This window comes from Chenopodium quinoa, unplaced genomic scaffold (assembly GCF_001683475.1).
Source record: "Chenopodium quinoa cultivar QQ74 unplaced genomic scaffold, ASM168347v1, whole genome shotgun sequence".
NCBI classification, from domain to species: Eukaryota; Viridiplantae; Streptophyta; class Magnoliopsida; order Caryophyllales; family Amaranthaceae; genus Chenopodium; species Chenopodium quinoa.
In genome coordinates, this window is record NW_018742879.1 from 913511 (window position 1) to 927785 (window position 14275).

Consider the following 14275-nt stretch of genomic DNA (forward strand, 5'->3'; position numbering starts at 1 on the left):
GTCTCGTGCCATGCACGACAATTTTAAAATATTAATATCAACTTTTCAATATAATTGGTTATTTTACAACAATAAAACAAAAAATCTAAAAACACCATGGACAATCTTTGATTAAAATATGAAAGATAAGTGGATACATCTAATAAGTATAAATTGAATAATTTGATATTCTTAAATACAAATTAATAAAATCGTCTATTAAGTAATTGAAATATTGATGTGTAGATATTGTATTCAAATATATAATTATATATAGTATCAACATGTTTTGGATGAGGGCAATAAATAATACTGTAATATTGATCTTCATGAGATTTTTGTGTGTGTTTTTATTAATATTATGAAGTATAGTCTAACTAATTTTTAAATATTAAGGTAGTAAATAGTAATGTTTCTATAAATAAAATAAAATAATTTAATACAGTAACTCATTTTCACTTAGAGAAGGGAAAGAGCGGGGTTATTATCATTCAAGGGGTAGTAAAAGTATATGCACTACTCTATTGTGAATTCTAATCAATAAATAAACAACTTTAGGGGAAATAAAATATATATGTATATACTCTCGTGTAGTAAATCATTATATGTCACAAATCATATTAATATTTTCTATTATAGTCATAAATGTTTGTGTGAAAAGGTAAATCAAATCTTTTATATTTAAAGTAATTACCTTTGTTATTAACATATATAATAAATTATTTTCGTATAAGATATTATTCTATGATTGATTTATTTTTTTCAAAAAAAAAAAAAAAAAATTAAGGACACACCAAGAAATAATACGTGTCATTGCTGATATGTCTTTTAGTACATATTATTATTATTATTATTATTATTATTATTATTTAGTACATATGTTGTCGTTGTCCGGGCCTTTCGCGATGGGTTGAATTCTGCTATTCTAATCCAGCTAGATTGTATTATGGGGACCACACCTTATGGTTGTCTCGGGGGTGCAGCAGGGTGATCCCCTTGGTCCTCTTCTTTTTGCTTTGGTTTTATAACCCTTGGTGTGTAAAATCAGGGACAATTTTGATATGTCTTCAGGTTTGGTATTTGGATGACGGCACTATTATTGGTGACACGTTGGTGGTGGGGAAGGTTCTGCAGTTGATTATGGAGGAAGGGCCTCGTTTTGGGTTACATCTTAACGTGGAAAAAACTGAAGTTTTCTGGCCTACAACAGACCCTCGAAGCAAGCTTGTGGGTGTCTTTCCACCTAATATTGCTCGACCTTTGCGTGGTGTTAAGTTGCTTGGTGGTCCCGCTAGTTCTGATTCCGGTTTTAGTGGTGAGCTTGTGATGCAGAGGGTGACCAAGACCATTGCGCTTATGGATAAGGTTGTCATGCTTGACGATCCTCAGTGTGAGCTATTGTTACTTAGGGCTTGTACCGGAGTTTCTAAACTCTACTTTGCATTGCGTACTTGTCCCCCTAGTACTTGTGAGGTGGCTCAATGTACATTCGATGGGGCTCTTCGATCTTCTTTGGAGCGTATTGTTACTGCTTCGGGGCCTGGGTTTGGCGATTGGCAATGGCGGCTTGCTACCTTACCATTTGCGTTTGGAGGGCTTGGGGTATATTCCGCAGGTGATGTTCGTCATTATGCTTTTCTTGCTTCTCGGTTACAGTCTGCTGGGTTGCAAACACAGCTTCTACGACATGCTGGCATTGTTAATCTTGGATGAGCCTTTGAAGATGCGTTGAGTCTGTTTAATGGAATAGTGGAGTCTAACATTATGAGTAATCCTAGTGAGGTCGCTGCCCCTAAACTCATGAAGAAATTGGCAGATATATATTTCACAAAGGTTACCGCTTCTGCAGAATCCGCCTATTCTTTGTCTCCTCGGCAATCAGCATTGTGGAAATCGCAGCAGGGAGATCACACCTCTTCTTGGCTTCAGGCAGTCCCTATTTCTGGGTCGGGTCAGACGATGAACGTAAAGACCTACCGATGTGTGTTGTGCTACAGGATGGGTGTTCCATTGTTCTCTATCTCGACGCCGTGCTCTGCTTGTTCTCGGGTTTTTACTGGGGATATTTCCGGTGATCACGCGGTGTCGTGTGCTGGTATTGTGGGTATTAAACATCCGCATAATGTTGTCCGGGATACCCTTGTTGATATCTGCTACAGATATGGGATTTCAGCAAGAAAGGAGGTTGACATAGGGTTGTCTGGAGGGAATGACGGGCCCCTCAGACCTGCTGATGTGTTACTTTATTCCTGGGATCGTGGTTGCGATGTTTGTGTGGACTTAACAGGGTCTTCTCCTTTGACACAGACAGGGCTATCTGACTTTGTTCCTGGACGGGTTGTGGCTGATGCGGCTCATCGGAAGCGGGTGAAGTATGAAGCTAGTTGTCAGCTGATTAGATATGGTTTCATTCCCTTCTCCTTTTCTTCGCTTGGGAAATTAGAGAAGGAGGCTGTTGTGTTGCTGAAACGAGTTCAGAGGTTCTCGACGACACAGGACATTGGGGCTCGTGCTGCATCTCATATCTTCACTAGGGTAGGCTTTGCTATAACTAGAGGAGTGGGGGCCCAGATTGTATCTCGGCTTCCCACTAATTTATTGTAAGTTGTATGACTTTGTCTGTTTTTGAGATAATAATAATAATAATTATTATTATTATTACTATTATTATTATTATTATTATTGTTATTTAAAACATATTTACTTAAAAACCTTTACAAAGCCCACCTGTCCCATAATTAGACGATCATACAAAGATCCACTCCATTTATTTATCAGACCCATTTTATAACTATGGCGGGTCATGGCTTTTAAAGGCCTCCATTCCTATTTCCTACCCCTAGGAGTTATTTCATTGAAGCGCACTCAACGTTCTCCATTGAAGCGTTCTCCGTTGAATCTAATTCTTGTATCCCCCATTGAAGCAGCTTCTAAGGTGAGTTGTTTGCTGTTGTTATCATCACATCAATTTCACAATCTAGGGTTTATATTTGATCTAATCTAATTTAATTATCAGTGCTTTAAGTTTAGGGTTCGTAAATTCTTAGATTATGAAACATCATATCCAAAAGAAAAGAAAATAAAATTATGAGCGTAATTTGGTTATTGAATCAAATATCCCTAAAATTATGTATTTTTCGAGATAATTCAATATGAAATTAAATCTCTTTTCCCTGGGCCTAGGGCGGCCGCCCCTCCTGCCCTGCCTCAAGGACAGGCCTGAGTTTTTAGATGATTACGTGGTGTTTGAATGTGTGATGAACTTTAGCTATCAATTTTGGGTTTTGGGGTGACTATTGAAAAAATGGTTGAAATTGGGGAAGTATCTGATTTAGGGTTTCTAGAAGTAGTTCATTTGTTGAGGACTTGGGGTAGATGATAGTCTGATAGACTGATTGTCGAATTGTCATTTACTCATTTGTCTGTTGAATCGTTGTCTGTTGAAGTGTTGATTGTTGATTGTTGAAGTTTTGAACACTTGAAATGTGGAATGTCTATTGTTTTAGAGTGTTTATCAGTGGAGGTTGTTCTTGAGGTAGCTAATGTACTACATTGTTCTCATGTTCTGTAATTAGTGTAATCTGTACATTGTTCTTGACTTCTTGTCATGGGTTATCGTCGATTTATTGCAGAAGTCGATTAGAAGGGGATAATCTGTACATTCACAACGGACTTCTTGTCACGGTGGCACGGCCTCGAACAATCGACCTGGTGTCTGGTGAGCTTGCCTTTCCGGTTTCCTTTAATGCCTATTGCTGGCTTGCTGTGAATTCATGTGATTGTGAATGTTGTCTTTCATTGCTGTCGAATTGTGATTTGTGAATGTTGTCGAAATTGTCTAATTGTGAATGTTGTCGAAATTGTCTAATTGACTAATTGCGAATATTGTCTTTCAGTTTTTGTCTAATTGCATTTGCTGAATTGCTGCCTAACTGCCTTGCTGCTTGACTAGTGACTTGCTGTCTTTCTATTTACGAACTAAAATGTATACCCATTCCCCAATCAGATGGTTATTGCTACAAATATGATCATGATTGCACTTCTAGAACTCCATATGATCTTACAGTTTTTCTTTCATCATGACAAGTTCTACAAAATGTATGCCCATTGCCCAATCAGATGGTCATTGCTACAAAACCCCCCATCCCTGTCTCACTCACCCACACACAATATAAAAACAAAAGGGGGCTAATATACATAACCATTATAGCTACAAATGATTCTACAAACAATTAAGCCCCACATCTATACCATTACACACTAAATATATCCTTTTCAACACAATCACCACTATTTAACCAGAGAGAAGTTCATACTCCCATCAACTAGGTTGCTAGAATTTTTTTAACGGCGAGATAACGGCAAGGTTACCGTATGGAAACAAAATGTATATTGGGGTTACAGTGTGGAAAGTGATATATGTTAGGGCACAACGTAGAAAAGTGAAATTAACAGGGTTACTATATAGAAAAACCCTTTTTTTTTTTTTTCAATTGTAGAGATCATACTTTGAAAATTCCATATATTCTAATATATCTACAGAGTAGTTAACTAATTCACCGACTTTCAGGCGTGAGGCTAGGGTTGAATCACACCAAGGTGGTGGGGGTCTCCCAATAAAGAGTGGTAAAATTATAAAATATGTATATTACCTCTTTCATGATCTGTTACCTTTTGCTTCTAATCTTTGAAAAAATGTATCTGTACTGAGTGTTTTAGTTTGATGTTCTTTCTCCGATAAACGAACTCTTGCTGAAGATAATGCCTGGTATTGTTGTTTTTCTAATTTCATATTTTAGGCTTTCAAGTATGTGAAAATGAAAGTTTAATTAAAAGTGAAAGAATAGTAAACTTTGCTCTAATTTTTGTGTTTAGTTTGGGTCAGCGACAATGCAGAAATGTCATAATCTTTTTGTTTTTTTTCTTTGTTGGGGGAGAAGGAAGGGGGGGGGGGTAATCTGACCCATACCTGTGTTCTGCTTGTGATTGTTCAGCTTTTGGTGAAGGAGTTCTGTTTTACCTCTAATATATATAAATCCTGAATTTAATCAGATCCGATGGAAGCAAAATATTTCCGAATTCTGAGGCTATTAGGAACTGGTTACAAAGCCAGAGCTGAAGCAGAAGGTCGCTTGTTGTGTCTTAAACTGGGTTACAGTCATGAAGTTGAGTTGCCAGTTCCACCCACTGTTCGTGTCTTCTGCTTTAAACCTGACATAATTTGTTGTGCTGGTATTGATAAAGCAAGAACGCATCAGTTTGCTGCTGCTGTTCGTAGTGTCAAACCCCCTGACTCGTACAAAGAAAAAGGTATGCGTTACAAGGATGAAGTCATAAAGTTGAAGCCTGGTAAGAAGGATAGATTGAAGTAAAGAGGTTTGATTTTTGTACTAGCAGTAGCAGAATGTGTATCTGCTCATTGCTAAGTTTAAAGTTTGTAGTTTGAATTTTGTATTCTGTTATAAGTATAGAACTGTTTATGATTTACGAGCATTTTTCATGATAGCAAATTGTTTATGTTGAATCTCCATGAGATGAACTTGAATAATGTCCATTGAATTTCATGTTGCATTTTTCCGGTTGATATAAAAAATCATGTACAAGATATGAGCCATACTAAGATGTTGCTAGGGACTTGCTCTTAGGTCGCACTCTATGTTTTGAAGACAGAACTGTTAAATTAATTGGATTGGATAAATCAATATCGGATCTGATGCAGATCAAATACTCAAGATTTTATAGTTTTATTAGTACCATAATAACAAATTAAAATAACGTTGAGTTAGATCTTACAACGACGCTTTAATTGCTTTCCGCTAATTAATTTTCCGAACTTATAATTTTTTTTAATTAATATTTATAATTGAGAGAATTAGAGAATTAAATATTATATGAGAATTTTTTTTTTTTTTTGAGAAGTAGATATTATAAGAGAGTAAGAATTAGAGAATAAGAGATTTGAGAATAGATGAGTTGATGAATTGTGGAGAAAAATGGAGGAAGAAGTGAAGTATTTATAGGAAAAATGATGAATTAGCCGTTAGAGTGGTTGTTGGAATATATCCGTTAATATGGCTGTTACAATATAGCCGTTTATGGCTGTTGGAAGCTGCGAAAAGTAGCCGTTATGCACGGGCCGTGCTGTGCCTGGCAGGCCACGTGTCGTGCTGGGTCGTGCCTGGCCGTGCCGCGTGTTGTGCTAGCGGGTCCGTCGTGCCTGTGTCGTGCTCGTGTCGATTTATCAAAATTTTGTTCACGGCACGGCCCACGACCCACTGCTGGGCCACCGTGCCGTGCTGTGCCTATGGCGGGCTCGTGCCGGGCCGTACCACCGTGCCGTGCTCGTGCCGCCCGCAGGCCGACACGACCCATGCCCATCTCTACCTGTTTTAATTCACATGTAGGTTACTTTCCTAACATTAACATATGTTCTAAGTTTGTAACTCACATGTAGGTGCTTCCCTCACACTTTTCAATGATTTACTTTATTCTAGTAAAAAATAAAGTGTAACAACTAACCAAATGAAGTATATTTATACTTAGTACGAAGTATTTTTAAACTCAAATCAGAAAAGATACATGTCTCTATTTTATTACAATTCTCTATTTTCATTTTAATCCAATGTGTCACATGTATTCTAACAAATATTTTTTTTTAAAATTTTTTATTACACCATCTTTCTTAACTCTTTCATTAAGCTTTTATATATATATATATATATATATATATATATATATATATATATATATATATATATATATATATATATATATATATATATATATAGCCACAATAATCCAAATCAACCATATTTCATCTCCCACGCACACTTCATCTTCATCTCCCCTATTCAAATCAACCTTTTTCTTTTCCCTCTTTAATTTTAGTCCCTCCACTTTATTTTTAATTTAAGCCTAATCTTGAATTAAAGTCCCAAAAATATTTCTTTAATCATGTTTTTGGTTACACATTAATCCCATAATGATTTATTGGTATTTTCTCACTCATCTCTCAATGCAATTTTCTACGAACAACCTGTGCATTGCACGGACCATAAGGATAGTTAATAAAATATAAGTTTCCCTATCTTATAAGCTTCAAATTATTTGCAATTAAATTGACAAGAATTAATAGTTCTCCAAGAGCTCTAATTAAGCTAATACTCGTCTATTTCTTATTAGATCTATCTTTTCAATATTAAATCAATCAATGATATCAATAACAATTTTATCACCTACTTCATATTATTCTATGGGTAATGTGCTATCAATTTAAAACATGAGTATGTAAATATGTTGCAAGATACAAAATTGTTCATCAAAGAACCTACCATGGTGCACTATAGATTTTTTCTATTGTTATAATTAATTCCCAAAAATGTTCATCATATTGTGGAATGCAAGAAGCTATTAGAAGGTGAAGAACGGCTAGTGGAGGTAATGCACATCTATCGTGAAGGCAATAGAGCATTTGATTGCCTTGTCAATCAAGGAGTTTCGCAGAACAACAAAGTAGAGTTAGTGCAGTTCCCAGCCTTAGCTATAGGTCGTATTTTACATGCATGAGGATAGAGTAGGTGTAGCATTCCCTCGGTTTGTCCCACCTTAGTTTAGTTTGGTTGTAGTTGTTTATTTTTGGAGCCTACCACTTGTTTGCATCAAAAAAAAAAAAATGTTATATGTAAATCTAAAAATCCAATCCAATTTTCAGTTTATATAATGATTTCAGTTTATGTAAAGATAACTAAATAATTTGTGATTGAGGTGGGATCTAGGGAGTCCTTACAAATTCAGCTCATGAAATTCTTACAGGAACTAATCTTCTAATTAAATTGCAGAAAAAAAAAAATTAAAAAACTGACAAACTAATTTTCCCTTTAAATGCTCCTTCTCAACAATTTTTTCTTTTATTTATTTTTTTTATTTTTTTTATAATTTTTGTACAACAATCTTCATGCTTGAACGTCAACATTTGTCATTTGGTGCAGATCTATGGCACACAGTATGGTACAATCACGTTATTTTTCCGATTTATTGAGTCTAATTAAATTCAGATTATTATTTATTAATTAATTAATGTGGGTTTCTTAACAAAACCGTCACTTTCTTTGAATAATTTTCTATAACTAACTAATTAAATCTAATGGCTTTGATCACACTCTATAGCACCTTTCCAACCCCAACATTATTATGAACTTTGTTTCTGTCCTTTCAAGTTTTCTTTCTTTCTTTTATCTTATTTTATTGTTATTACACTAATTACTAATTGAGTGCCATTATGATTTATTTCCCTTATTTGTTATGTGATTGCTTTTATTAATGTCCTACTTTGTTACCAGAATTTTCACCACAAAATTACTTATACTTTTCAAGGTGCATCATTGACTTTTTATTTTCACCACACATTTGCTTATAAGGTATTAGCAAGTGAGCATGCACTATGCATAAGGTACAACCGACTAAACATAGAATATTGATGATTATTATTACCGTTGTTCAATTCTTTGCTTTTATTTCATAATATTACATGATTCACGAGATTTTGTGGTGGTGTATCTTTATCAATATTGTCCTTCATAAGGGGAAGAGACGTGGTTGATTCATAAATAATCAATCAATTGCAGATTTGCATGGATTTGTTCAAGTACAATTACTGGTATTGTATAATAACGTTTTTTAGAATGTCATATGTTAAACAATATAGTGGTCACATGTTTAGGTATGTGATTGTATACCTTTAATTTCGTCACCTGTTCGTGAAATGCGTGACTACTTCGTCAATGTAAAAAATGTAATGTTGTAGGTGTATACTTAATTATAAGTGCAATTAAATGACATTCCTTATTTTCGAAGCCCTTACCAAACTGTGTACTAAGCAACTAACTAACAACACTACAACAGGACATAGAGAACCACCCCCCCCCCATTTGGAATATTTTATCTTGCCATTTTTTTGTGTGAAATCTTACTATTTTGTTTGACCTTCATGATTTATTATTCCTAATAAATTGCGATGTAACCTAATTAAATTTTAATCTTGTAACTTAGCTAACTTTATTACAGGGATTGGGGTGGGAGGAGAAGAATGTGTGACATAAATTAAAATGTTATACTAGATCGAATTTTTAGTCAATTCAAAGGATTTTAACGTAATTTATAATTTTCTTTTAACAATGCACCAACAAGCTTTTCAGCAAGTTATTGACTTCAAAGATTCTGAATTGGATGTTTGCCAAAATTAAAAAAACCACTATAGAAAACAATTGTGGAGTTCAAACAAACAGTTTTCCATTCTTGGACACCATATTTCTAATTTCTTCTATAATCATTTTCTTATAGTTGATTGCTTACTTCCATCAAATTGCAAATGCTTTTTTAAAAACAAATAATTATGTTGTTGCTTATCAACTTTTTTTTATACACATTGCACATATAATTTAGTACATGTAGAGTTGTAGGGTTGTAGAGTTATTGTCTTGTAGACTTGTACCCATGGAATTTATATGGAAATTCTTTGTTAGTACTCCATATTAATTTTTTTTTATCAATTTCTCTTTTAGTATTAATATTTATGAATTTATAAATAAAAAATTAAATACATAATGTCTTGTTATTTATAGTTACAAAATCCTCTTTTTTTGGTTGATTTATTGGTTAATACACAGACAATGATACATAAGATCAATATGAATATGTGATAGAGTATCTGTATGGAGTAAATCAATTTTGATTATGTAAATCTTGTATAGATATAATATCTTGTTAATCAATTTTGATTATGTAATTAGTGTTACTAGGCTAACAAGATTTACATAATCAAAACTGATTGACAAGATATTCTTCCATCACAATGGTTAATTATAGTCCAAATATGGTAATCCAAGTTAAAATAATGTCACATCAATATGAAAAGTTGTAATATTGTACTATATATGACAATATGAGTCCATGAATCCACCCCTTGTCGCAAATATTACCATCTACCATGAGTCCATGACTACCAAATGCGTTTTTATTTATATTTTATTTTATGAAAATTAAATATTAATAATTCAAATAAAATAAGTTTAGTAAAAATAAGTCTAGATACGTTTTGATAAAAATTAACAAGAGTCATCCAACTTCAACTTATAACTAAAATGACGTATAATAAGTGGATAATTATTTAATTAGTTAAGTTTGAATAAGTATATAAATCAGTTGATCGAATACAATGCATTTGTTACACATAAAAAAAAATAAAAAAAAAACTGAAACAAAGTGTATATATTACACATTTGCATCTCCTCATGTGCATACTAAGATTTCCAAGTTTGGTGTAAAAGCAATTAAAATCCACCAATTTAATAATTAGTCAAAAGGAATAATAAGAAATTCAATAAAAAAGGGTATGATGGAAACTGTGATACATAGAACATTCTGTTAATTTGTTTTGGCCCTTTACCAATAAAAGTTGCTCACTTGTCTGTTACTGAAAGGTTTTCAACGTGCTCTACTCTGAACCTACCAATTTTTGCCAGCTTTTTTCTTTTTAATATCTTACACTTCATATTTTTATTATTGGGTAGATCTTGTTTCTTGGATGGTAAAAATATTGAATGTGTGTTTTAGTATTTAAGCTGCTTTTCTTGCTCTTTTGTTTACACCAATTCATTTCTCTTTCTCTCTTTTTTCTCTCACAATTCAAGCAGGGAAAACTAAAAAAACTTAGGTAATTTGATTAAATTTCGTCGCATGTTATGTTTTCATTCATACCATGATATACCCTATTAGTCTATATTAAGTTGTCACGTTACTAGTTCAGATTAAACTGTTAGCGTGACTATTTAATTTTAAATGGAAGGGGCCAAGGGGCCGAGGGGGTGTCGTTACATTTGATTACTAACGCGTTTTTTCATGTGTTGATACAGGATCAAGGAAAATGGTGAATATATGCTGCATTGGAGCAGGGTATGTAGGGGGGCCAACAATGGCAGTGATAGCCCTGAAATGCCCTTCAGTTAAGGTGGTTGTAGTGGATATCGCGGTTTCGAGGATTAATGCTTGGAATAGTGATCAATTGCCTATCTATGAGCCTGGCCTTGATGAAGTGGTAAAGCAATGCAGGGGAAAGAATCTGTTTTTTAGCACTGATGTGGAGAAGCATGTAAGGGAGGCTGATATTGTGTTTGTTTCTGTTAACACTCCTACCAAAACCCGAGGGCTCGGGGCTGGTAAGGCTGCCGACTTGACCTATTGGGAGAGCGCGGCTAGGATGATTGCTGATGTCGCGGTTTCTGATAAGATTGTGGTGGAGAAGTCTACTGTTCCGGTGAAGACTGCTGAGGCTATTGAAAAGATCTTAACTCATAATAGTAAAGGTATGTTATTTTTCTTGTAAATTAGTTAAAATGTTGTATTCGTCTAATTGTCTATGCTAACCAAGAAAATTTTAAAATTGTCAAGCCGTGTTAGTTTTACTTTTCGATCATTAAATTCAAATTAGATACGAAATACTTCGTAGTATTTATTATATGTGACAAAAAACACTAGTAAATGGATAGATACAACTTTGATTAGTAAAAAGTAATGTCTATTCCAGATAAATTAACAAAAGTTGGTTTAGTAAAAAGAATTAAATCAACTGATTTTGACAATTGAATTAGGTAGTTTCTATGGTTTATTGGGCTACTACATACTCTGCTAGCATTATTGTCCTATGTCTTTCTGCAAACCTAACCGTACCCATGGTCCCATGGCATGAACAACATTAAATAAATTATACATCATGGAAGAATAAATGTTGTATATATCTTTAAGTTTGTTGTAAAATTTTAGAAAATAATACTTAATATTCGAGATTGAATTACATGTGTATAATATTTTTTTTTTTTTTTAAGGTAAGTGGTTGAATTAATATTTTATTTTAATTACAAAACAATATAGCTCAAAAACAAAGAGAAGTTAAATTTTGAATGTAGTATAGTAATTTACACTTTGTCTTGGTATTTTGATACTTGTTAATGTACGCAAATTAGATCATGGACACATGTAAACGGAATCACATTGTGACAATGGATTTATTATGGTAACAGGAATAAAGTTCCAGATTCTATCAAACCCAGAATTTTTAGCTGAAGGAACTGCAATCCAAGACCTGTTCAACCCAGACAGAGTCCTCATAGGAGGCAGGGAAACCCCTGGAGGCCAAAGGGCCGTACAAGAACTCAAAAATGTGTACGCGCAATGGGTGCCTGAGGACAGGATCCTAACCACTAACCTATGGTCAGCCGAGCTGTCTAAGCTCGCGGCTAATGCATTTTTAGCCCAAAGGATTTCATCGGTCAATGCTATGTCCGCGCTATGTGAGGCAACGGGTGCTAATGTGTCACAAGTCTCCCATGCAGTTGGTAAGGACACAAGAATTGGACCAAAATTTTTGAATGCTAGTGTTGGTTTTGGAGGGTCATGTTTCCAAAAGGACATTCTTAACTTAGTGTACATTTGTGAATGTAATGGCTTACATGAGGTCGCGAATTATTGGAAGCAAGTGATAAAGATTAATGATTACCAAAAGAGCCGGTTTGTGAACCGTGTTGTTTCATCTATGTTTAACACCGTGTCTGGCAAAAAGATTGCAGTTCTTGGTTTTGCATTTAAGAAGGATACAGGGGATACAAGGGAAACCCCTGCTATCGACGTTTGCAAAGGTTTAGTTGGTGATAAGGCGTTGTTGAGCATTTTCGATCCTCAAGTGACCGAGGAGCAAGTTATGAGGGACTTGGCTATGAGGAAGTTTGATTGGGATCATCCGGCTCATCTTCAGCCTATGAGCCCTACCGCGACTAAGGAAGTGTCCGTGTGTTGGGATGCTTATGAGGCTACTAAAGATGCTCATGCTGTTTGCATTTTGACAGAGTGGGAAGAGTTTAGGAATTTGGACTACAAGAAGATTTTTGATGGTATGAGGAAGCCTGCATTTGTGTTTGATGGTAGGAATGTTGTTGATGTTGATAAGTTGAGGGAGATCGGATTCATCGTTTACTCGATTGGTAAGCCTTTGGATCCATGGCTTAAGGATATGCCTGCTTTGGCATAGCGCCTTTGCTAATTTTGGTTGCACCATTGGAGGGCTGACTAGCCTAGCTAGCTAGCTCCTCCAATTAAGTGAAGGAAGATCAGTCATTGTTATTCATTTAATTTGTTATCAAGTTGTTATTATTATTATTTGTCATTTTGGCTTTTGGATTATCATTGAAATCTAATTTACAAACTTTTTTGCATAAACCATAGAGATCATATACTATTCTCTATGCATGTCAAGCATTTGAATGATTTTATATTTTTTTTATTTGAGCTATATAAGTTAAGTGTCCTGTTTTCTTTCTTTCTTTCTTTATTTTATTTTATTTTATTTTATTTTATTTGAATTGATATAATGTGATCATCAAATTATCAAATTTTGAGAAATAACAAGTTCACAATAGATATTTAAATGTTATGAACAAAATAAAAGTCATTCATTTCCTCTTTCAAAAAAAAAAAGAAGTCATTCATTTCCTTGCCCTTCAAAGAAGTGCACATTATGAACAAAAATAAACGTCACAAATGTTGTGAACTAGTTAGGATAAGATAATGTCAACCAATTTTATTTTTTTTTAACTTCAAGGGTAAATCCGTTACTTAATAATGTGAAAGGTACATTAGCCTCTAATTAAGGCCGTTTTCAGCCTCTCTTTTGATATTACCTTGCTGGTAGTGAAAAGTTCATTAGAACTATGTTAAAAAACATTCATATACATGAACTCGTTGATGTGATTGAAAGTGGAGGGCCCATGTTACGAAAGATGCCACAATAGATCTTTGGTATAATAAGAAGTGTACTTATTAACAATATTGCCACTAGATTGACAAATGTCAATCATAAAGATTAACATGTATTTTCTCATCCTTTTGGATGCCATTGTTGGTCAATTATAATGTTTTGAACATTTGTCAATAAGATCCTTGCAATTTGTAAGTAAAAGCATGATAGGTATCAGATTATTCTTACTTTTCATATGTTGATTTTATCTAATATTTTTCTTAAAATTTGATTTTGTTGTGATTTCCACATAGTGTGCGAACTCATTAGCATGAAAATCAAAATTCCAAGCTTTAGAGTACTGATTATTGTTTTAAAGTTTACTGGGTGTGTTTCGGGGTTTTCTGATGTCCTGCGGGAGAGTTACAATTCCGAGACTGGAACCGGACGCCTGTACCTGCAAAACAACGGAGACTCCTGGTGGTGGGAGCTCCGCCTCCAACGGTCAAGTTA

General features: G+C 34.3%; 2 protein-coding genes across 4 annotated transcripts; both read left to right on the top strand.

Moving 5' to 3' along the window:
• The first annotated feature begins 2760 nt into the window (after nucleotides 1-2760).
• LOC110726368 (60S ribosomal protein L6, mitochondrial-like) lies at nucleotides 2761-5593 on the top strand. Of its 2 annotated transcripts, XM_021905842.1 has the most exons (3): nucleotides 2761-2914; nucleotides 3612-3697; nucleotides 5032-5593. In XM_021905842.1, exon 3 carries the CDS (start codon nucleotides 5037-5039, stop codon nucleotides 5349-5351), a length of 315 nt encoding a protein of 104 aa, XP_021761534.1. In that variant the 5' UTR covers nucleotides 2761-2914; nucleotides 3612-3697; nucleotides 5032-5036; the 3' UTR covers nucleotides 5352-5593. The 2 variants fall into 2 exon arrangements, with proteins under 2 accessions (XP_021761534.1, XP_021761533.1); XM_021905841.1 differs by lacking the exons at nucleotides 2761-2914; nucleotides 3612-3697 and adding an exon at nucleotides 4185-4747.
• A 4770-nt stretch (nucleotides 5594-10363) lies between these two features.
• On the top strand, nucleotides 10364-13345 carry LOC110726369 (UDP-glucose 6-dehydrogenase 3-like). 2 transcript variants are annotated; one of them, XM_021905844.1, is made up of 3 exons: nucleotides 10364-10457; nucleotides 10890-11339; nucleotides 12054-13345. In XM_021905844.1, the coding sequence occupies exons 2-3, from the start codon at nucleotides 10901-10903 to the stop codon at nucleotides 13055-13057; spliced, it is 1443 nt and encodes a 480-aa protein (XP_021761536.1). In that variant the 5' UTR covers nucleotides 10364-10457; nucleotides 10890-10900; the 3' UTR covers nucleotides 13058-13345. The 2 variants fall into 2 exon arrangements, with proteins under 2 accessions (XP_021761536.1, XP_021761535.1); XM_021905843.1 differs by lacking the exon at nucleotides 10364-10457 and adding an exon at nucleotides 10496-10690.
• The last annotated feature ends 930 nt before the right edge of the window (nucleotides 13346-14275 follow it).